Consider the following 26006-nt stretch of genomic DNA (forward strand, 5'->3'; position numbering starts at 1 on the left):
ACCCGAGAAAAAGCAGCAAGAGATAACACCTTTTCCTTTCACATACAGAGCTTTATAGTGAATGTTGCAGATAGAACTTAGGTTCAAAGGGGTAAAGTGTGATATTTCTTTCCTCTTCATTCACAAAGTGAAAACTCGAACTTCAATCCGTTCTGTGTCCCCAACAAGAAGACTTATTGGCCCCTAGAAGAGGAGAAGGTCGGTGTGGTAACATGAGGATTCTTTTAAGGCAGCAGCAAAGGGTGAGAACACTACTCTCTCTTTTTATAAATAATAATTCCTGAACTTATTCTTATTGTGTTCAGATCCTTTTAGTCCTGCTGAAAGTGGGTTGGTCTCCAAATGGGTTTGCCTCAGAATATTTTTTTGTCTGAGCTTATCTGGTCTTCCTAAAGTGGGTTGGTCTCCAAATGGCGGCCTAAGGACCAGGTAATATGTTGTTTCCTGCACTTACCCTTTCATCATTTTCGATTTCCTTTTGCATTTTATATGCTTATGAGATAATTTGCTATCAGACAAGGCGTATGCCTTGTTTCTGTTGGACCTATTAGTTTCCCACTATTACTGATTAGATGAGTAGGGTGACCTATAATCATGTATGCTTGCCACATAAAGCTGTATTTTGCCATACCTGGCTTACTTGCACCAAAAGTTATTAAGCAAAAAGCTTGTAGTGGGTGGTTTAGTTTTGTTAGTTGGATTTCACATGATCATCAAAGTAATTTGCTTTAGAGATTTGCTGTAGGCTTCTGTTTCTATATGCTAAACCCAACATGCTATTAGTGTTGTTGTTCTTGTAATTGTGATCATTCGTTGCTAATACAACTATGCATTTGAAATCAGAGGCTATGATTTGTTGGGTTGTCATTGGTAGTGTATTTCTTTATAGTTAGCTCTAAAATGATGTTTTTTAACTGCAGATGAAAATAGGATGTGTTGCTCTTGTTTTGTGTTTGAATATCAATGTGGACCCACCAGATGTTATAAAGATTTCACCTTGTGCCAGAATGGAGTGTTGGATAGGTATAGTTATGACATTCACATTCTTCTTCTTGCTATTAAATTCTCTTTTTCAAGACTGTCAGTTTTTTTTTCTAATTACATAGTCCTTCAGGTGTTGATATTTAAATGTATTCATTTTCAGATCCATTTTCTATGGCCCCAAAAAAAGCTCTTGAAACAATTGGAAAACATTGAGTTTCCAATATGAAAGGTGGCCCCACAAAAAGCGAGCAAACACGATTTCTTCACCTGGTGTGTTAATCTGTGATCAGCTCTTCTGAGCGAAGAGAAGATCTGAGTCGGTACAAAGGCATCTATATCGTATCAGAATGAGGTTTAGATATGCATTTTACCTTCTTTCTAACTACATGTGCGTTTAGACTTTAGATTGATTGTGATATGCATTTTACCTTCTTTCTTACTTTTTATTTTGATGTTATTTTAGGTACAAGGTCAGCTATATCGTATAAGAATGAGGTTTTTTGCCTTTTTTGAACCAATATGTAAGTTCATAATTTCCCAAACTCTTCTAAGAATGATTCCAACATTTTGGATTGTATTTTTCTTTCTTGGCTTCTTTTTGAAGAAAAGAACTTCCCACAAATTATACCAATTATGTGGACATTAGGGACTTATGTATCAGCCAGCAAACAGTTTGAATTCACATTTTTCTTAGATCAATTTGGCTCTTATGTTATGAATACATGTTTCTTAGATAAATTTGGCATCAGGGACTTATTATACCATTATTTTTTTACCCTTCAAGGTTTTTATTTTTAACTAGAACAAGGGTATTTTTGTAATTTTCTTATCTACTGATGCTCTTTTTTTTAGTTCAGGTCCTCTCATAGAGGAGGATGCTATTGTAGATATAATGGGACGATACAGATACATCGATTCAGGCTGCAATGTTTATTAATCTTCTTTTTTCCAACAATACCATCCAAGAATATGCATCTAGTGAGACTGTTAGAGCTATAACCGATAAATCTTAATAAGTAAAAATTGAAAATACAATGCTATATTGCCTTTAACTTATCTCCTTCTGCTGATCTTTCATCTCTTATTGCAGCTGCGATCGAAAAAGATTTATGGGCAAAAGGAACTGTCCATGAGGAATATTTAAAAGCCCTAAACGCACTTTTGAAGCAGAAAATGGTCCCCGGAAAGATCGTGCATCACATTGTTCAGGTTTCATTTTTCATCTACTTCCATTTCTTTCTTTTATAATTTTCTACTTTCTTTCACTATTTTTCTTATTATAGTGGATTTGACATGACAGGAGCTTTTAGGAGCAGACAATAAAATTTGTCCAGAGGAGGAAAACGTAGAAGTCCCCCCCCCCCCCTGATTTTTCTTATTATTTTTATATGATTAAACTTCAAAATTAGATCTTAATTCCCTTAAAATTTAACTACATGATATGAGTAAAGTCCCCCCTGCATACATCTTTGCAGCCTTCATCCCAACTCTTATGATAGTTGAGCTTTATTTCTTTGATCATAGTGTTGCTTGATAGTTAGCTCAACAGAAAGAATTCAACCTCCAGAATCCTTCAGCCTATTACTTAATAAAAATTTGTAAGTATAGTTAAACAAACTTTTACATGTTGACAAGGTAACACTTTCTTATTTAATTCACAAAGTCCACATGTTGACAATAGACAATAGATACAAGAATAAAACTTGCATATGGGCTTGCAAGGCAATGGTTTGGTGCTTCTGCAGTGATAAAGCAATGGTAACATTCTATACTTATGGCTTTCCATAATTAAAATAAAGCAATGTAAATGTAATAATGATGTACTTTTCCATTTTTTGCTGTCAGAATGGTGATTAGATGGACTTGCAGGGTTAAGCACTAAACATGGGCATCTATGTTTTTATGGAAATTGTGTTGTCTGCAAAGCAGGTGATAGTTCTGCAACTGCTTTAAGCTCCTCTGATGCTTCCAAAGCTTTGTATAAAATTATGAGGTTGTTGCTTTTTTACTTAATGGATTTGATGAGTTAAGCACTAAACATGGGCATCTATGTTTCTTTAAATATAGCTGGCCTAATGTATCAAAAAAATAACCATTTACCTTTTTTTCCATCTTCGTTTATCCTTCCAACACATTAGAATTGATGAATATTGCAAAATTTGCTTTTCGGATGTAAGGGTAAAATGGTAATTCGGTCTGATTCAGATGGTTTATTCAGTCTAGAAATGGTATTCTTATTGCTAATTCATGTTTAATATTAATTTGAAATTGTAAACGGTGTTCTTATTTCTTTAAAGGTTGAGTCGAGGCTGAAGGAAACAACTTCCAGACTTGAACAACAATTGGCAGAATAATAGGTTGCAAGATTGAAGGCTGAAGGAAACAACTTCTAGACTTGAACAACAATTGTAAACGGTGTTCTTATTTCTTAATTCTATTTTTTTTCTTTTTAGTTATATAATAATGATATTGCTGACTCTGCCTTCGGTTATTTTCACTAGGTTGCCCTCATGCTTGAAGGGATGGGTTCATCAGCACAAATCTTGTTTACAGTGAGCAGGGATGGGTTCATCAGCACAAATCTTGAAACGTTACTTATCATTCACAACTATAAAATTTGTCCCTGATTTTTCAATGCATGCATCTTTGCAGGTTTATTCTTGTTTCTTGTCATTTGTATTGCATTTAATGATAAGGATCAGGAAGGACTTTATGTCTTTTTTTATCCTTCAAAGTTTTGGAGCGGGGAGCTGATTCAGCAAGCAAGCATATGATATTATTCCCATTTTTTATAAAAAAGATTATGTCTTAATAAGTAAAATCTTGGAAAGACTGAAAAGAAAGGTAAAGTATGTTAATATGTCCAAGTAGTGATATCGTATGATGTTGGCGCAGGAACTTGATCATATTGTGGAAGAACTTGAAAATATTGCTAAAGTGAATCTCCTTTAACACAGATCCATTATTTCACAAATTGAATAGGTTTATTTATTGTTACATCGTAGAAAATTTGTTATCCTGGAGTTCCATAGATAGCACATTTGACTAGTGTCAAATTGTTCTTGCATATGCTACAACTTAAATGAGATCTTACTTAACTTACCAATGTTTTTACTTAACTTACCAATGTTTTTATATTTATGATAGATTGGTCCTTTAAAATGTTGGCGAGGCGGGTTATGCCTTTCAAGATCTATTAGAGATAGAGATGTTGGGGAGTTCATTATTCCAGTTCCTCATGTCAAACAAGTGAAGGTTAGTTTAGTAATTAAACTCAATTTATTCCTCTTTTTATTAACAACTTTTATTTATTCATGATCTTCAGCTATCTTCTACTGGTGGGTGGCTTGTAATTTCAAGTGATGGAGTCGCGGATTGGCTCCGGAATCAGCAGCAGCACAAATTGTCAAAGTATGGAAACAAAAAAATGTCAAATTTGTAATAAAATATTATGCAATGGATTCTATTTTTTGTATATGATATTTTGTATGACATTAACTTTTATGAAATGGATTATATTTTTTGTATATGATATTTTATTTTCTATTATGAGGCATTAATTTGAAAATTAGTAAATCTATAAAAAAAAAATATTTTTTTAAACATTTAAAATTATGATACGCAAAAATGTGTGTCATCTTCATTTATGACATGGCCTTTCTTGACAAGGGCTTTCTTGATACGCATTGCGTGTCATTAACACGCGCGTCGTAAGGTTACGACACGCGAATGCGTGTCATCTTCCTTTATAACAGGGTCTTCCTTGATACGCATTACGTGTCGTAGACGCGCGTCGTAATTGCGCGTCGTAAATGCGTGTCGTCTATAGACGACGCGCAAAAGCGCGTCGTCTCTCTTTATGACAGGGCCTTCCTTGACACGCATTTGCGCGTCGTCTAAGCCTTTTACGACGCGCAATGAGCGTCGTAAAAGGCTGTTTTTCTAGTAGTGGGTCTTGGTAGAAGACTACATTTTATACTAGTAGGAAATATGGGATTTTCTAGGGTTTTCATACTTATATCAATTGTTTCATTCAAAGATTTTCATAGCATTCATAACAGATTTCCAAAGCAAGACAATGACACTTAAATACTTATGACGTCACCAGCTTTATGCAGATACTCGCTTTCAAAATAACTTGTATTCTCAGGTCACTAGTAGACAGGTACGATGGCCAGGTTTTGAGAAGACGGAGCACAGACAAGACTCATCTTTTATTTTGATTACATATTTTGGTGTCTAATTACTCATAAAGAACACACATGTATTAAATATTTACTTTTAATGCAATGGATGATGTTGTTGCTTGTTTACTACTTTGCATTGTTGTGATACTGTACATGACGTCCTCCACCCCTGAACGTTTCCGCCGTTCTCGGTTTTGGGGTGTGACAACGTGTTTGTTAGAAAGAACAAGGGTTGAAATGTTGTTCCTTTCATTTTTCAGGTCAGGGAATCCCAAAAGTAAATAAAGAGACAAAACCATTCATCATTGAAAATACTTTGATGTAAATGCAAAAAAAAAGGTACTTGATTGTGTGTATGAATGTTGTGTTGTGTGTTGTATTGTGTGTATCTTTGTGTATAAAGTTAATTTTTTTTAAATAAAATTCGTAGTCCAGTTATAACTTAATTTTCAAACTACTATTAACAGCTTGATACCTATATATGTTTGCCAATAATAGCAATTTACTTACATTTATTGGCTGAAAATATAACTAAGTTTAATAATAGCTTATATTTGGTATAAAAATAGAAACTTACTTTCATTCTATTGTTGATTTAAGATATCAAATTTTACGTGGAAGAAGACCAAAAATGGAAAAATAGGTAAATAAATAAAACAAGTCCAGGCTGGTAATAAAGGTTTGCTGCAATTCATGATTTAGTAACATTCTCTGGTATGCCATGATACTCCTACATTTTCTATTTTTATTTTTAATTCTTAAACTTCAATTATGTCAGTTTAATAAAGGTCACTTTTATGCTTGTGGGATGATGTTGAAGCTGATTGTAAGATCCCAAAATTTCATTTTTAAATAAGTTGTTATGAAAACCAACAGTAATAAAACATTCCATGTCAAAACCAAAGTGTCAATAATCAAAACATGTTATCACAAAACAATATCATAGTGTAATCCCGAAGATCTTATGTGCGGAAAACATAGTGTGATGCACTGCGATCAAGCCGGCTCCATTCCTTTGAAAATGAAGTACCTGAAACCAAAATTGAAAAGTTTAAGCACGAAGCTTAGAGAGTTCCCCCATTATACATACCATACACATAACATACTTCCAGGCAATTATGGGGTGCCTGACCTACCCATGTCAAGTCATTCTGGGGTGCTCGACCTACCCTGTCAGACAATTCTCATGTCAAGCAATTCTAGGGTGCTCGACCTACCCTCCGGTTTATCTCAACCGGCTGCAAGGACTATTTCACCCCCAACCACTACCATAAAATAACATAACATAAAACTATTGCTAGGCATGCATGGGTACTGACTACCCCTTCAGTATCTTCCAACCGGTATTCGTGGACTATTTCACCCCTACTACTACTAACACATATAATAGAGCATCCTAGCACATAAAGAATATCAAATAGTGGCAAACTAGACAATTATCACAAAGACAATCATATCATACATAATCACCTAATGGTGGGCCGAAACTAGTGCCTTATACCCACCTCTACTGGAAGGTAACACACATCGCACTGCTGAAGTCCCGTAGACAAAACTCTAGTTGTTGGATGACAGGTTCTCGAACTGTCAATCATCAAAATAACACCCAATCAGTAATTGGGTTCCAATACATATCCATAAGTCCATGCTTGGGGTAAAAGACTACTTTACCCCCATCTTAGCTTGATTCAAACCTAAGGCCCAATCCAAAGGCCAAAAGTCCAACTATGAATTAAAGCCCAACATATGGCCCAATTTTCCAAATTGGGCACAAACCTTTACATGGTCTCTCCTTAAGGCCCAACCATTTATTCCATTCCAAACATGTAGCATTATAATGGCCCAATATCTCATAATCATCAAGGCTCAGTTATGGCCCATCTATGGCCTAATTTTCCAAATTGGGCCCAAACCCCTTACATGGACCTTACCGTAAAGCCCATCCAAATATTATAGTCTATATGATTGTTCTTGGATGGCCCATCAATATCCCAATCACCAAATCCTAATAGAAAGGCCCAACTCAAAGCCCAACTGAAATTAGGGTTTTCACATAAAATGACGATTAGGGTTAAGTGTTTCTACTTAACCCATTAAGGACTTAATCCATTAAGTCCATTACTCTACTAAATAAATCATACGGTGTGGTCGGTTGTAATTCACAATTCAATTCAAATGGCCCAAAACGCGGGTCCCGATAAGTCCAAACCAATAAGTCCAAAATTAGGGCTTTCTAAACCCTAATTTGGGTTTCCAACCCAAACACAATCCAATAGGCCCAAAAGTTAAGTCTTTATAGATCAGTTAGGGATTCGTTAGGCCCACTAGGGTTTCATTAGGCCTACTAGTGTTTCATAAGTTAGGCACCACTCACTACCACCTCGGGTAGTGGTGGTCAACTGTGACTCACGGCGGCTTATAGCGGCGACCACCACCTCACGATGGTGGTTATGGTTCTAGTCCATTTTTGTCCAAACATCCCAAACGAAATCTAACACACACAAAGCACACCGCCACCCAACACGGCACCTGGTGGTGGTTAAGAGTTTTCTTTTGATTATACTAGCACCGATTACAATTTACAACACAAATATTAATAACACACACACACTAATAACACACACTAATATAAACACACACACATCCACCCTTGTGGTGGCCGGTAGTGGTACATGGTGGCAGCCACCACCTCACGATGGTGGTGGTGGTTGTTCTCGATTTTCCGGCCAAACAAACCACACACACAACACACACATTACAACAGAAAACATACCGAAACACTTGCTTTGCCTGGAACAGGAACATATCCACCCTCTTGGTGGCGTTTGGCGACGGCGGAATCACGGAGAGGCGGCAGCGGCGGTGATTTGCGATGACAGCCACCACCTCACGGTGGTGGCGACAGCTCCTCTTGATCTTCTGCCCAGCAACACGTCATCACACATGAGACACGACGTGAAACATCAGCCCTCAGCCACTGACTTGGCAGCTGGAAGCGTTGAAGTTATCCCAGGTTCCCGACTGTGGTGGCGCTACGATGGTGACATAGTGGGTGGTGGAGCAACATCGAACTAATGTAGAAGAAGGGATGAAGTGAACGATAGCAGCAGTAGCGACATAAGGCAGAAGATGATGATGACGGAGGAGGGTGGCAGCGGACGTCATGAACCTCGTCGGCGGTCTTCAACGGAATGAATGCAACGGTGGTTCTCAGCTTTGATGTCGGCGACACACTAGCGGAAACGGTGGTTGTCGGACCCGATGATGCAAACGGCGGCTAAGGAGGGATCCTATGGTGGTGGCGGCTACTATAGGGGATATAAGGAGGGTGGCGGCTGGGGTATCCCTTAGGTTTAGGGTTTGGATTAAGAGGGTAATGGTTATATACCCTGTCCCATATAGCTTTAAATTACGATCCATGTGATTTTCATGTATTTATATAAAGATGACTCATTTCTCTCTCAATTACCTATGACAATTTAACTTATTTGTGTACCGTAAACGAATGTAAATAGCCATGGGATGGTTGTGGTTTTTTAAAACCTAAGGGTATTTAGGTAACAAAATGAAAATACATGAAAATAAACTCAAAATATTCATGAGATTTCCAAATTTTTGGATTTAGTTGAATAATACAATATTAAAAATTGTAGTAAATTATACAAATGGATCGTATCTACGATTTAGGATAATCTACACGTTTGGTCTCAAACTTTATTTTTTCAGTTGGAAGGGCCTCAAAATTTGGTTTTGTTGCAAATTCGATCCCCATCGAGTATAAAAAAAAACGATTTTACACTAATACATTTCTTAATTATAATTTTTATTATTTATTTATTGTTTATAAAACAAAAAACAAATTAATACCAGACTTCACCCCACCCCATCCCAACCTCACTTTCACAACTCATCTCTCTCTCTCTCTCTCTCTCTCTCATGTTAATAACCTAACTCATTGTCCTCTATATCGCCCCCCAAATAGCCTCACTGTCATTAACCACGTTAGTCGAACCGTCGCCAACTGCCTCGTTCCCTGACGTTAAATATATCCATCTCTGATCGTATCCTTCCCCGACATACCAGGCTGAAATCTCGGGTTTGGTGGCACTTCTACATCCTTACAGTGTTATTCCAATAGGGTTCTTGTTCAAAGCCACCTTCCCCATCCACCAACCGCCAAAAACGGAAAAATGTTTGACATCTACACCCATTGGCTCTCCAAAATTAGGTGCGATGCTGGAACAGAAACAAAAAAAGTCTGATGTTGGAACAGAAACAAAAAAGTCCACACCCACAGTCCATAAGGTCAAAAAGTCGAGTTGTTGTATCAATTGTTGCTCTGAAACTATTTTGCAAAAAGAAAATAATCGTCGTCCGCCGTTTTGCACGGGTAAACGACTAGTGTGTATATATATATATATATATATATATATATATATATATATATATATATATATATATATATATATATATATATATATACACATTGTAATTGTCCAATGCACTTATAATTCAATATCTAACTTGATTTACTTCCAAGACTTTTATAACTTTCACATTTATCTTTCTTTTACATAATATTCATTTTCAACTATAATATATATAGTCTAGTAGCGTTCGACAAAAAATGTGATGTAAAAGGAAGATAGTAGTGAAAATTTGAAAATCTTGAAAGTAAAATCCAGTTAGGGGTTGAAGTTTAAAAATATTATAATTAATATATCAAACAAAACGACGTATTATGGTAGGTTTTGGTACCTAAGCTTATATACCCTTAAGGGTATATTCACTTTTCCTATATATATATATATATATATATATATATATATATATATATATATATATATATATATATATATATATATATATATATATATATATATATATGCGCGAGAACAATTGTAAGCTAATCATTCCATAGGGGCGTAAAAGGAATTTTACAATATAATTAAATATGGATAATTAATCAATTCCTACAATCATGGGATATTGTCTAACTTATTGATATTTACCAAAATACCTGAAATGAATTTAATCTATTTTTAATCAAATAGATTACGAAAAAAAAAAAATACTTTTTACCATGATTAAAAAAACGTTTTTTTTAATTTTTTTTTTACCGGTATATCAAAAAGATTGATTTTACCATGATTAAAAACGTTTTTTTTTTTAATTATACTAGTATTTCAGAAAGATTGATGAATTAATGATTTCAACCGAATATTTGTAATCATAAAAAAAATAAAACATATTTGTAATCATATGTGAATCTGTTGTAATCATAAATGAATAGATGAATTAAGTTATAATGATAAACGAATATAACACAAATTATAGATAAAAATTACGTACAATACAACTATAATCATAAATAAATAAAACATATTGGATATGTATATCTAGATTGTACATCTATCCATAAATAATAACACAAAAAGTTACAATGTAATACATATCTTTTTTTCTATAATCACATATGAATACAACATAAATAAAAATTAGACTAAAAATAATTAACTACTATTATATAATCATAAATGAATAAGTCAAGATCTTCTCCATTTTGTATTATTTGGTTGTATATTAACACTCCAACATTCCGTTTTGTAGAAGCATCTCGATTTCCTCTACACACCGTCAAATAAAAAAATAAATACAATTAACAATCAACATTCCGTTTGTTGAAACATCAAGCTTTCGTTTCTTCAAAAATTGTTTGTTTGTGAAATTTTTGCTTTTCTTTTTTGCAAAGCATCCAAAACCTACAACAAATGTTATAATCATCAATGAAATGTTATAATCATTAATGATTGAAACTCAAAGCTTACGTCTCGATCTCTATATCTAAAAAAACATAGTCCTAATCATGAACAATTAATAAAATGATGATTTTATCTTTTATAGTGCATCCATAAAATTTATTTAAACTTATTATTTTACCTAATACAAGTAAACCCTAATAAAAATTTACTCCGCAACGCATAACATTAAAAAAATGTTCAAAATGATTTTAATTTTTATAATGAAATCAGCAAAGATATCGAGTGCGTATGAAATCAGATTACATAAGAAAAGAAACCGATTGTGAATGAAAACAACAAATACATCGACTGTGTATGAAATCAGCAAAGAAAAGATTTTATATAACTATGAAATCAGTTTCTAGAAAAGAAATTAACAAAGACATCACATTCAAATCTTGGCAAAGGAATCGAAACATACCTGAGTCGTTGCTGCCTTGCTGCGCGGGAATAAAGGCGAGTTTGCACCGGTGAGTAGAAATCAATGAGATCCTCGACGAACTAGCGAACAGGGGAACCGATTACCTGAGTCGTCGTTGCCTTGTTGTGCCGGAGTGAAGGTGAGGTTGCGCCGGTGAGTAGAAATCAATGGGACCACCGACGAAGTAGCGAACATGGTAACCGATCTTTGGAGGCGTGTACAAGACGAGTGGAGTCGACTATGAAATGTAAGAAGAAAGTTTTTAAGAAGGAGACGACATTATTATGAAACCCTAGATAGGGGGAAATATAAAAACGAGAAATGAAAGGAAAGAGGTAAAGTTGCAATTTCTATTATGTCATTCTGACCATTTAAATGTTACACTTTAATGCCAACAATTTTAGAATTTTTCATAAATCACCCCTGTAATAATAACCTTAGATTTAAATATTTAAATAATCCAAATTTGTTCCTGCGTTCTCAACCTTTTAAATGTTCTCATTTGATCCTACTCCTATATATATATATATATATATATATATATATATATATATATATATATATATATATATATATATATATATATATATATATATATATATATATATATATATATATATATATATATATATATATATATATATATATATATATATATAAAGTGATGTTTGAATTATTTTGCCATACATTATAATGGAAAGTTAAGGTTGTTAAACTTCCTTTGACTTAATTATTTTATGTAATCATAATTTTTTTATTAAACAAATTTCTAAGAAATGAGTTTATCTCATATTCATTAATTTTTTTTTTTTAAAAAAAAGTGCTTATTTTTATCGCAGTCTGTATTAGTTTCAACTTTCAAATCGAGTACATGTCAAAATAGAAGCACTCAATTGAAAGAATGGACTAATTAAAAGAAAATTTTAATTTGAATTTTCTAATCATAGACGTTTAAAATATTTAACTTCAATAATGTAACATTACACTAGCCATCAATCCTTAATGCATACTCTTTGTGTTCGTCTTTTGAGTTTAGTTAATATTTTATTGTATACACATCTGGAAACTTTTACCGTGTTCCGAAACTTCAAACTTAATTCACCTGCCCCAAACAATGAAGAAATTTCTTAAATTAACACTCATTACAAATAAAAGTTTTCCATGTCTTTTATATGAATTTAAACATGGTCTTTGGTCAATATAAAACTCTCATTTCTCCTAATTCACACCTTTGATCCTCTTGCACCCTATTCACCTCTCTCTCTATATATACATACATTCGTAAATATCGATCGGTAACTTATACAAACACCCGAAAAGATTTCCCATAACCATAAAGAAATGGATAACAAAAGTTTACGGTTTTCTTCAATCTTCATTGCTCTTATCATCGTCTTCTATGCACCTTTTGCTATCGCTCAAGAAGTTGGTAAGTTCTTGTAATATATTACTTTCAACATTAGACATATTTCTTTTCGTTGTTTATTTGTTAATATTTCGTGCCCTCTAAATAAGGATGTTAATATGCAGATGATGAAAGTGAGTTCACTTATGATGTGAACAGTCCAAATGGGCCGGATCATTGGGGAGAGATCCATCCCGAGTGGAGCTTGTGTAACCAAGGAGACATGCAATCACCCATTGATCTTACACATAAAAAGGTTCAAACGACTTCAAGTCTTGGAAGACTTGATAGAGATTATAAGCCTGCAAACTCAACTCTTATTAATAGAGGCCACGATATGATGGTATGTAAACAATCAATCTTTAATAATATTAAACAATTAAGAGCCAAAAAAAGTTAAGACTCTTTCTATATATGTGAGCTAGTTAAATAATAGTATTGTTATTATAATAATATGTAGTTTATTTATATGATCAACAGTTGAGATTTGTTGGAGGAGCAGGACATATTCATATAAACGGTAGTGAGTATCAACTTAACCAACTTCATTGGCACACCCCTACAGAACACACCATCAACGGCCGAAGGTACCATAATTTACTCTCATTTTTTAGTAAAAAATGTTATAAATTATAAGAACTCATTTTAGTAATTATAACAAGATTTCTACCAAAAACACTAATTTTCGTGACACCTACAGATTCAATCTAGAGTTACACATGGTTCATGAAAGTACAAATGGAAAAATTGCAGTAGTTGGAATCATGTACAAAATCGGTCGTCCTGATCCTCTTCTATCAATGGTACGTCAATAAATATTTTTCTTTGACAATATTATATATTAACTTAATTATAATTTTTTGTTATCTATAAAATCTTGAGATCTTGCTTTTGAAATACATGGTCAGATGGAACCATTTTTTAAAGCATTAGCTTCTACGAGAGATGTTGAAAAAAGTGTTGGAATAATTGACCCACGAAAAATTAAGATTGGTAGCAGAAAATATTATCGATATATTGGCTCACTTACTACTCCTCCATGCTACCAAAATGTTATTTGGACCATTGTTAAGAAGGTAATAATTAACTTTTATTTATTTTCAATCATTGTGTATTAACTTTAACTATTATTTATCATATGATAATGAATTAAACTAAGAACATCCATAATGTGTAGTTCAATAATGAAAGAGTTGAAAGAAGTGGTATGTCTAATTAGCATTTGATGGATTAAACTCTACCATTATGGATGTCATGTTGGGATTGAATAGTCATTGAATTCTTCAATAGAAAAAAAAAAAAAAAAAAAAAAAAAACAAAACCCTTTTAACTATATAGTATTAAATATATATTGAGTTTAATGCATTACAAAAAAATTAATATAAAATTATATAGTAAGTAAAATGATGATTTGTCAATTCATTAAACTTTAATAAATTTAATGCATTGTGGATGTCCTAACATGCAATGTTATATATTCAGGTAAGAACAATTTCACGAGCACAAGTGCATGCAATCCACGAAGCTGTTCATGAGGTAAGTGTTTAATGTGTTTCAGTTATTCTATTGATTCTTTTATATATATAAATATTGTATGTGTATTTACTTTTGCTGATGGTACATGTAACAGGAGGCAGAGGCTAATGCAAGACCCATCCAACCATTGAACAACCGTTGGTTGAAGCTTTATAGACCAGACGACTATCAAAATTATTAAACGAATTGACGAATTTTAAATATTTAATTTATAGCTCAATCACATATATGATTTTATTCATTTGTTGCACGCCAAACTATTTATGTATAATAAGAGTGCTTTTTTAATATTTCGAGTGTGTGTCGTTGTTTACATAAACATCCAATGTAGATTGTGGAGATGTTGTAGTTCTTCAAACTTTGTTCATGCCAAATCCATTTGAGGGTTTGTGGTTTGCATCTTTATACACATTTTATTTCAATGTATGAAGTATCATTGCTAATTCCTAAACTGGATGGGCTATTATTGATATGATCGTCCCATTGAAAGGACGTGGTTAATTTACATCTATGTTTACCTTTATTAGAGGTAAGAGATCCCGGTGCATAATTATTTTATGTTTTTAACTATCAAAAACAAAATCTCCTGGCAATTAGTTGTTAAAAATCCTTATATGTTTAATCAAAGTTATATTTAATAAAAACGGTAAACTCCAATATATACTAATAGACTTGCACATAGTTCCGACTTACACAAAATTATTTGATAAAATGCTAAGGGTAAATTGTAGGGTGCATCAACGTACTTTAGTCTCACTATAAATATATGCAAATAGTTGTTAAAAATCTACTATATCGTTTACCCATAAAAGCAACCAACTTATACCATTCTACCCAAAATATCAATGTGTTAACACTTCTTTTCATATTATGGCATTATACTTTATTTTATAACCATAATAGCAGCACACTTGTACATTTTGATATGTGTAACACTACTAGAAAACTGGGCAATTTCTGACAGCCATATCCGTCGTAAATCTGCCGGTAAAGCTTATTTCCGACTGAATTAGGTTTGTCGTAAAAAGTCTTGTGGGTAATTATTTGTAACAGATTTCAGACGGTTTATAAAACAGATTACCAATGGAATTTTCCGTCGGAAATATACCGACGAAATGTTCTTTGACCAGGTTAAGCTATAAGTTAAAAATCAATTAACATATACCACTATTTTCACTCAATGAAAATAAAAAACCGTGTTTCATCAAGTATTGTATATGTACATCCATGAATACCATCGGAACCGTTGTTTCAACTCTATTTTTAAGTTTTCGAGAGTTAGACGTCGTTTTTTCCATTTTTCTTTTTTTTTTTCACACCTTTATTGTACATCAATTTTACTATATATCAAATAAATTATAGCTAATATACACATACGAACACTCATACACACCATCGGACCCTGTTACTCATCTTATGTTTTAAAATTTAAATACATATTAATACATGAGATCCCGATGGTTTATACAGTTGTAAAATTGAAAATTATTATTATTATTATATATACTTTCTATTTACTATTTCTTCTTGTTGTTGTTGCTATTAAATTCATTTTATGACTATTTTGCGATTTCAAGAAACATGCAACTAATGGCTATGATTGTTAAAAATTGAGTGCATTGTCTAATCCTAGTTTGTTGGTGATATTCTCAAGTTTCATGGTAGTTGTCTCCCTTTTTCTCATCAACCCGTAGAATTTTCATACACTTTTCCATCACCCACTTCGTCAATGACAAAAACGTCAAACTCAATATATGTACATGAAGCGTTCGAATGCGACGCTCGTTCGTGGAACCAAATACGGATTCAAGGATACGACCACACGTAACTTACTTTGTTATATCATTATTTGGTTGATTTTTTCCTTTGTTTCTTTTTTTTAAGATAAAACTATAAATTTGGTTCCTATAGTTTGTAAAAAACTATAAATAAGGTCCAAAAAATTTCCAACTTACATGAAAGGTTCAGAATCATGAATCCTTGAAAAATTAAAAACACTTTTTATCCTTTTTGTTTTCTTTTTTCTTTTTTTTATTTATAGTTTATTACTTTCATAATTAAGAAATAAAAAACCAACCCTATCCCTTACCACAACCACCTACTATACCATTGCTCGCTCGCTCTCTCTCTCTCTCTCACACACACACACACGGTAAACAACACTCTAGAAAAAAACCTACCTCCATTAAAGGTCCTCCAAATACGTTACAAAAAATTAATCATTATTGTCCGATATCATTGAGCTTGTTTCTTGAATTGGCTCACTGCAAGAAATTAAGGTCTTTACCTACACATAAATTACCCATACATGGTATGTGTATGTAAATACCTACACATAATTCGCATATGTGTGTGTATTTGAAAATAACAAATTTTCATAATAGACAACACTTAATATGTGTAGGTAATACTTATAGTAACATTTTATTTGGGGGTGAATTTTACATCCAAGATTAGTGATTTACATAATGTGAAATTGCCCACTCTTGTTAAATTTTTTCTTAATGCTTTGGTAATATACCTACATATTGTAACGTCGTGGAAATTCAAACCAATATTTTATTTTTAATTCATAAAAACATATATCATATTGTTCAACACCAATTAAAACATAAGACCTTCCGGTACACATAATTACCTCTATAGGTAAGGTATAGTGAGAAGACTCACCTCGTATGATGTCTAGTAACTCACGTGCTCAATATCCCCGAACTCGAAACAATGACCTAGCCCCTGCCTAATCATATAAAGTAATTATCTCAAATCAACAACGGCTCTCAAGGCTAGACTAATCCCTTCCTATGTTCTCTCAGAAGGCTAAAAGACCATTTTAACCCTCTAATGGTCCAAAAGTCCACATGTTGACCAAACCTTAAAAGTCAACTTTAGGGAGGTACGCTGTGCGTAATAACTCTGTACGCGGGGCGTACTCCGTGGTCATCCAGAATCGGGGAACTCGACCCCCTACACGGCACGTACTGGGATTACGCCCAGCGTAAGTCCCGGTTTCATACTTTCATGATTTTTGGTCTGAATATATTAAGACATAAGCTCATATCTCATATCCAGGCACTCTATTGTCTCTTAAGCCATAAAGTCGAAACCTTTAAGCCTTTGCATGGCTGTAAAGGTCACCAATCACTTCAAACACGTATCCTCTTTCCCCATTAAGCCCTAATCTCATGCATGACTTAATCTTAACGTCTAAGATTGGATTTTTATGGATTTATAACACAAAATACACTGAAATGGGGTAGATCAAGGTCCATGGAGTTCCTTTGCTCAAAAGTCTCCACCTTTGGGACTTAAACCCTAAAAATGCTCCTATATGATGTTCATAACAAAAGAGTGGTAAAGTTTGAAGGTTTTTACCTTTGTGAGAAGCTCCCCACTCAATTTAGCTCAGATCTAGAAGCTTTGACTTCAATCTTTCCTCTTCAAGGTCTTCTCTTATTCACAAGCACACAATGACACTTTCAAGCTCAAATACACACACACAAGTTTAGAATGGAGGTTTAGCTCTATTAGGGTTTCACTCTCTGGAAATGGTGGTTGAGATGGAGGCCATAGCATCCCTTTTATAGTGTTCATGTCTCATTTAGGGTTTTGAGTCTGGACCTATTACGCCCAACGTAACTATGGTATGCCTAGCGTAACTATGGTACACCCAACGTACCGGGTAGGATCCGCATCAAAGGCACGTCCATGGGTACGCGCAACATACTCTTCAGTACGCCCAGCGTACCTACTTGTCACCATTTTCTATTTTGGGCTAATTTTGACAACTAGAAAAAGAAGAAGGATTAAAGAGATATACCTAACTTTCAGGATGTTTCACATATAGATATAAATTAATTGGATGTGTGGGTGATTCATTTTGTTTTACAAACACATGATTTTACTTGAGATGTGTGTTGGTAACTAAATTAAATAACAATAATAATTAATGTTGTATAAATGGTTTGGCAAAGTAAATGTCCACACATGTAAAAAAATTTCAATATATGTGTGGGTAGTTTTTAAAATTTTATCTACACATATTATTTATATACAAAGATGTGGGTAAATAAAATAAACGATTTTTTTATTTTATTATTTGAAGATGACGTGGCAAATTGAATACCAACACAATTTAATGGTATAAAATATGTGTGGATAATACGTAAATATTACATACAAATAAGTTTCGTTAGCGAAAATGTCACTTCTACAACCACCGTCGTCACCACCATTATCGACATCATCACCACCCCCACCTCCACCACCGCTATTCCCACCTCAGCCACCAACGGCACCAACTTCGCCACCACTAGTAGCACCTCAACCCCTCGTCACTACAAACATCGTCACCAACCCTTCTGCCACTTGCGTCACCACCACCACCGACACCGCCTCTTCTACCACCACCACTACCACCTCTATTATATACGTAACCTCCACAACCACCATTACCACCCCCACTACCACCACCATCTTTGCCACCACTACCACCCCATTTGTTCGTCACCACCGCCACCAATTCACCCTATCAGCCAGCACCACCATCACCACCTTCTCCTCCGCCTCCATCACCATCATCACCACCACCTCTGTCGCCATCCTGCCCCCTTGGGGGCCGCCACCACCACACCCCATTCACCTTCATCACCACTACCACATTTATCCCATCGCCACCATCCTTGTTTCTAGATCTACAACCACCACCACCATCACCTCATTTTCGACCACCACCACTACTACCAACTTCACCAATTCCACACTCTCAGCCACCTCAACCACCACCACCACTGCTACTTCATCCTTTGTCCACCACATCAACCCCTTTCGTCACCACCTCTACCACCTCCGCCGCCACCACCGTCGCCACCACCATCACTCACTCTGTCACCACCACTACCTCCACCACCATCACTCCCTCTATCACCATCACTTTTGCCACCACCTCCTTTGCCACCTCTGTCACCTCTACCTCTACCTCCTCTTCCTCCGCCACCACATCTACTAACTCCAACTCCTCTGCCACCACAACTACCTCCTCCTCCGCACACCGCCACCACCCCTTCAACCCCCTCCACTATATAAAATTTATCTATAAACATGAAATTAAATTTATTACATGATTTTAAATCAAAAAATGACGTGTCAATATCATTAAGTACTCATATATATATATATATATATATATATATATATATATATATATATATATATATATATATATATATATACCTTAAAAAGCATTTACAAGATTTTGCTGAATTTTAAGAGGTACAAGCTTTTAAGCATCATATACAATAATTTTATGCATCGGAGAATAATAAATCTTATCCGGTCAAAGACAGATTTTGAATAGGTCTTTTAAGCTTATCTTCAAATTGAATGAGTTAAATATGAAAAAGTCAAATAAGATGATGATGATAAGATTTTGAATAGGTCAAAGTTTGACCAAGTGTTCTTCATATCCAATTGAATCGGTAAATACTAAATCTTATCCGGTCAACATTTATGAAAAAGTCAAATAAGATGATGATGATAAGATTTTTTGAATGGGTCAAAGTTTGACCAAGTGTTCCTCATATCCAATTGAATCGGTAAATACTAAATCTTATCTGGTCAACATTTATGAAAAAGTCAAATAAGATGATGATGATAAGATTTTGAATGGGTCAAACTTTGACCAGTTCCTCAAATCCAATTGAATCGCTAAATACTGAATCTTTCAATAATAATGAAAAAGTCAAATAAGATGATGATAAAAAGCATTTACAAGATTTTGCTGAATTTTAAGAGGTACAAGCTTTTAAGCATCATATACAATAATTTTATGCATAGGAGAATAATAAATCTTATCCGGTCAAAAACAGATTTTGAATAGGTCTTCTAAGCTTATCTTCAAATTGAATGGGTTAAATATGAAAAAGTCAAATAAGATGATGATGATAAGATTTTGAATGGGTCAAAGTTTGACCAAGTATTCTTCATATCCAATTGAATCGGTAAATACTAAATCTTATCCGGTCAATATTTATGAAAAAGTCAAATAAGATGATGATGATAAGATTTTGAATGGGTCAAAGTTTGACCAAGTGTTCCTCATATCCAATTGAATCGGTAAATACTAAATCTTATCCGGTTAACATTTATGAAAAAGTCAAATAAGATGATGATGATAAGATTTTGAATGGGTCAAACTTTGACCAAGTGTTCCTCATATTCAATTGAATCGCTAAATACTGAATCTGTCAATAATAATGAAAAAGTCAAATAAGATGATGATAAGATTTTGAATGAGTCAAAGTTTGACCAAGTGTTCTTCATATCCATTTGAATCGGTCTAATACTATGTACACGTTATAAAACATTTCATATAAACTGGAAAAGACGCATTGATCTAGCATTCGTCTATCATGAATGTCTTGCCATTGACAGCAAAACCTTGGTTCTCTCTCAAGCTCGCTACCTCCTCCTTTGTTTTTTTCCTATTAAAATCGAATAAGCCCAAAAATGTCTTACGTTTAATCTTAGCCCAAGTATAAGAAATCTCTATCTGTTCGTCATTTTGTTTAACAAATTTTTTATGACATTTTGTTGATCCGCACCCGCCGCTTTACGCGGGTAAATGGCTAGTCTATATATATATATATATATATATATATATATATATATATATATATATATATATATATATATATATATATATATATATATATATATATATATATGTGTGTGTGTGTGTGTGTGTGTGTAGCTAATGGTAAATATTACTTCATATAATATTCGTTAATCACATATGTATGTAAAACTATATCATTAAAAAACTGACATGGAAGTTAATTTAAAAGTAAAACAAAAATCAAAGAAAATTTAACAAAATGGAAATAAGATGACGATGTGGAAATTGGTGCTAATCCTCCTATTTTCACGAGTGATAGGATTTATAGGAGATAGTTGCTAGATATCATCCCACAAAAAAGCTAAATACAGTGAAGCAGTATCGTAGGATGTAATTTTGTCCGACATGCACGTGGTTTTTTTAAATGAAGGATGTAATCTCATCCTAAATTAACGAGGTCATGGGGCTTATATGATAAGAAATTTTTTCCATTGAGATCATCTCACCAAAATACAGCAAAACCCTATTTTGAAGCAGCTTCGAGGAATCAAGGCAAAAAAGGCAGGTTTGAGGGCCAACTCTTGGTAAACAAAATCAATGAAGTTTCTTTAATTTTAGGTTCTTTTCAAACCAAGGAGTATCTCTATTAAAAGCAGTCTTCTACCAATATCCATATGTTTTATGTTTAAGAAACATTTTCCCCTTAAGGTACTATCATTATCAAAATATGATTTTTGGCTTTAAAGAATATGTGAGAAGATCATAATCACAAGTAATAGGGAAAACAATATTTTTACCTCAGCAGTAACGATGCTGGCTAAAAGTAAATAAAACATAGACTTCGGGTAGTATTGAATGAACTACACGCCTAGCAAAGTCTAAAGGATCAAATACAGACCCCAGGGTGGTGTTGAATGAACAACACACCTTAGAGGGTCTAAAAGGATGATATACAGACTCCAGGAAGTATTAAATGAATAATACGCCTCATAGAGTCTAAAAGAATGAAGTACAGACTCCAGACGGTATCGAATGAACAATACGTCTAGCAAAGTCTAAAAGAAAGAAGTACAACTCCAGACAGTATCAAATGAGCGATACGTCTTGCAAAGTCTAAAAGAAAGAAGTACATACTCCAGACAGTATCAAATGAGCGATACGTCATGCAAAGTATGAAAGAAAGAAGTACAGACTCCAGACAGTATCAAATGAGCGATACGTCTTGCAAATTCTAAAAGAATCTTTAATCCTAAGTAGGTTTATTTAAAGATTTAAACGTGGCCTAGTGTATAACTAGGAAGATATATATAATGATAATTACATATATATATATATATATATATATATATATATATATATATATATATATATATATATATCTTTACTATCTTATAAAAGAAATCTTACATTTTCTAAAAATAGATTTGAATATAATAATAATATTTTTTTAAAACGTCCAAATATTTAAGCTAAAGGTACAAACTAACATCAATAAAATAATAGTATTAAATTTTAATAGTTTTCCATTAAAATCGAACCTTTGAATTTCAAATACACACCCTATATTGTGGAAGTGTCAGCCTATTATGTAGTTCAAATTTGAAGTTTCAAACGTTTACGTAGTGAAATGAAAAACGATAAGGTCGATCCCTCATGACTCACCTTCTCACTCTCCGTCTAACTATTCGTATGAATTTCCTTTTAATTTGCCTAACTTCAAGCTCAAATATTTTCGATTCCAACAAATCTTCCCTCATATCTCACCCATCTCTACAAATCCTCTCGAGAAACCACAAAACCACAACAGCTCGAGGCTATCACTATCCCTCTTTACAAATTCTCTTAACCCTTTCTACCTCTCTAGCCGGTGGATACAGTCACCATTCACCATAACTCTCAACCTTTGTAAGGTTGTAAGGTTAGATCCTCGGTGAGAAGAAATCTGATATTGAAGATATGGTGAATGCCTTAGGAGTCTCTGAATCCAACTCCACACCCAACTCTGTATGGTTAGATCGTTGAATTTCACACAAATCATTGCTTTTGTTAAATTTTATATCAAATATGAGCATAATTTCTAACTGGTAGTTGCCACAGGTCGTTGATATAATAAGAAAAGAAACGAGAGTCTAATTCATAACTTGTGGTGAGTTAATCCTCATGGCTCTATTCCCTTTTTCCCGATCAAAACAGAATCAGATTGCTTGGATTTTAGGATGATTACTTCATTTATATCTGATTTAATTGTTTTTTTTCATCGATCATAGTATTTCAAATATGGAACAAACAAATGAGAAAAGCCCTAAACATTCATCTTTATTCTTCTTGCTACTAAAAAAAAGAGACAGACAACAAGGACTCGAGCCTGTTCCTAGGTTGTATTTTTTTTCTTTACATCATACCTGGTGCTTGATCAAAAAAGGGTGGGTGTGCTGCAAGCTTCTTGGTGGTTGTGATTCATATAAAAGAAAGAGTCGGGGGTGAAAAGGAGAGACAAGTAGCAAATTGACTCTTGGGAGTTTCTTGGTGGCTGTGATTCGTACCCCTTTAGGCATGCCCAACAACTGTTTGTGGAAATGTCCTCTTACAGGTCTGAATCTTGGTAAAGCTACAGAAACATGGTTGAAAACCTTAAAGAAGTGTCATCCTTCGGTATAAATCTTGCAGGTCTCCAACTCTCTCTCTCTCTCTCTCACACACACACATACACACACAAAATACACAATTTTTATAAGGGGATTACAATATTACCATTGCCAACTTTTCCATGCTGCTTTTCAGATTGAAATGTTGTAAGGATAAGAGTTAGAGTGATTTGCTTCCAGATAGACCCTAGCAATCATCATCACCACCCCTCCTCCTTATCTCCACTCGATGACGACTTCGTCAATTTGCATAGTCCCAAAAAGTTGATTCCATTGCTGCAAGTCCAGAGGTAAACCTTCACTGCTAGATATTGATTCTGCAATTAGGTTAAATTTTCAATATCGATGATGATTTTCAGGTGGAAGAAGCCAAGAAACCTTTAATTACAAATTCTCAAAGTCATGCCATCAGAGCATCCCCATCTCAGCGACGTGACTACTATTACATGTCTGTCTTTATGCTTTATTTAATTACTCCTTTATGACCAAAATTCTCCAGTACTCTTTGTTTAATCTGATGAAACTACTGTAATATCTGTTTGCAGGCCAGCAAGATCATTGGTTGGAAGTTCAACTCCACCAAACAGAGGTTATTTGTGGACAACAAGAAGTGGTCCAGCCTCAACTATGGCTATGGCTGCTACTGCTGCTGCTGATGAAGATGATGATCATTCTTCAGAAGATGAGTCATCTCTTGAGATACCTGCAAAGACTACTTCCCAGCCTAGGCCGATACCCCGCTCAGTAAGTTTTTCTAAAAGCTTGATTGATTTCTTGTATTTGTTGATTGATTAGTTGTTGCTAAAAAGCCTATATCGATCCATGATATATGAGTTGATCAGCTGTTTATGTCAGGTTAGTTATGGAGCATTTTTGGCTACTTCACTCAACTTTCCTTCACGCACAAAGGGTTTGATGCAAGTGTATGCTCACAGGAAGCTTCTACAAGTATGACCACTGCTTATTTTACTTATTAGCTCATTGGTAGATGAAAACTTATGATTCTCTCTCTCTCTCTCTCTATATATATATATATATATATATATATATATATATATATATATATATATATATATATATATATAAGTAATTTTGGTGCTGATGAAATTAGTGTTTGACACTGACAGGATGGTGGTGGAAGTCAAGCTGTGTATTGGCAATGGCTAGGCTGGATGATGGTTGCTATATACATGGGTGGAAGGATCCCTCAAATCGCCATAAATGTAACTCCTCATGCTTCTTCATCCAAATCATATTTTCATTGCAATATATAATCAAACTTCTAACATAATTGGTGTAATTAATTGTCCCCAGATCAAAAGACGCAGTGTTGAGGTAAGTCTGTCATGATATTTTTAATTTTAAAAAAGATAGCATCATGCAATATCTTGAAAAAAAATCTGTGTAATTGATACAATACAAGGTTTGAATCCTCTCATGTTCATCTTTGCTCTCATTGCCAATGCAGCTGATGTTGGAAGGTGTCGATTTCTGTCTAGATCCCTTAATATTATACACTCTCAAAAGTTTTGTTGATGTATAATTTATGATTTAAATGCAGCATTCTTGCAAGAAGTAGAGAGTGGGAGAAAATTAAAGCAAATATGCCTTGGCTGCTAGATGCTGCAGTCTGTGTGGCACTTGATGCTTTTGTATCCTTTAATTTTTATGTTTTGATATTTTTTTAGTTATTTAATTCTTGTGTTTTGATTACGTTGACAAAGTTGGTTGTTACAACAGATCATAATGCAGTATGTGTACTACAGATACTTCATGAAACCAGATCTAAACACTAATGATGAATGAATAGTGTCTACTGATCTACTCTACTTAGCTTGCTACGAAGCAAGCAAGAATTGTTTGTATGGGGACATGATTAATGAGAGGTTTCTTGTTCACTATAAAACAAAGGGTCTTGAAAAATGGTTCATACAATCTATTATGCTCAAGTTTCATTCAATTAGCCAACAAGGCTTTGGACTATTAATCCTGTCGTTAATGGCCAACATGGACCATTTTACCCATGGAAATAGAAATGGTTAATTACTGAAGTCTTCCATTACTTACATCATACATAGTGTCGTAAAGTGTAATCTAGAACGTTATGATTGGTTGGAATAGTCTACTCCCGTGCTTGAAGGAGTTTCTCTACTTATTGACGGTTTTACGCTTGCCCCACTTCACCCCACAAAAGTCTTCCACTACTTACATCATACATAGTTTTAAAATTAAACTTGAAGGAGTTTATCCACTTATGGAGCAAGGCTTACTTATGCAAACTCCACGGGTATCCGTAAAAAATTAAGCATGCACTCCACTAAAAGACAGTTTTTTCATCAAATTCAAAACCAAGAAAATATGCACACATATCAAATCTTAATGAAAAAAACAACCCTTTAATGTCAAATCCAAAT

General features: G+C 34.0%; 2 protein-coding genes across 2 annotated transcripts; both read left to right on the top strand.

The window, feature by feature from the left end:
* Positions 1-12629: 12629 nt before the first annotated feature.
* On the top strand, positions 12630-14821 carry LOC111886098 (alpha carbonic anhydrase 7). The gene is made up of 7 exons (XM_023882335.2): positions 12630-12822; positions 12924-13141; positions 13279-13385; positions 13499-13601; positions 13707-13874; positions 14281-14334; positions 14429-14821. The coding sequence occupies exons 1-7, from the start codon at positions 12735-12737 to the stop codon at positions 14513-14515; spliced, it is 825 nt and encodes a 274-aa protein (XP_023738103.1). The 5' UTR covers positions 12630-12734; the 3' UTR covers positions 14516-14821.
* Positions 14822-23500: 8679 nt separating this feature from the next.
* LOC111885988 (uncharacterized) lies at positions 23501-25398 on the top strand. The gene is made up of 9 exons (XM_052766047.1): positions 23501-23599; positions 23952-24040; positions 24138-24336; positions 24448-24540; positions 24720-24815; positions 24907-24931; positions 25016-25073; positions 25154-25244; positions 25333-25398. Exons 1-9 carry the CDS (start codon positions 23501-23503, stop codon positions 25396-25398), a joined length of 816 nt encoding a protein of 271 aa, XP_052622007.1.
* Positions 25399-26006: the final 608 nt, after the last annotated feature.

Source organism: Lactuca sativa, chromosome 1 (assembly GCF_002870075.4).
Source record: "Lactuca sativa cultivar Salinas chromosome 1, Lsat_Salinas_v11, whole genome shotgun sequence".
In the NCBI taxonomy this organism is placed as follows: Eukaryota; Viridiplantae; Streptophyta; class Magnoliopsida; order Asterales; family Asteraceae; genus Lactuca; species Lactuca sativa.

Coding starts and splice junctions, on each gene's coding strand:
- LOC111886098 (XM_023882335.2), top strand. CDS start 12,735: ATGGATAACAAAAGTTTACGGTTTTCTTCAATCTTCATTGCTCTTATC. Junction 13,386..13,498: donor CACACCATCAACGGCCGAAG/GTACCATAATTT, acceptor TGACACCTACAG/ATTCAATCTAGAGTTACACA. Junction 14,335..14,428: donor TCCACGAAGCTGTTCATGAG/GTAAGTGTTTAA, acceptor TACATGTAACAG/GAGGCAGAGGCTAATGCAAG.
- LOC111885988 (XM_052766047.1), top strand. CDS start 23,501: ATGCCCAACAACTGTTTGTGGAAATGTCCTCTTACAGGTCTGAATCTT. Junction 24,932..25,015: donor AAGACGCAGTGTTGAGGTAA/GTCTGTCATGAT, acceptor ATACAATACAAG/GTTTGAATCCTCTCATGTTC. Junction 25,074..25,153: donor AATGCAGCTGATGTTGGAAG/GTGTCGATTTCT, acceptor ATTTAAATGCAG/CATTCTTGCAAGAAGTAGAG.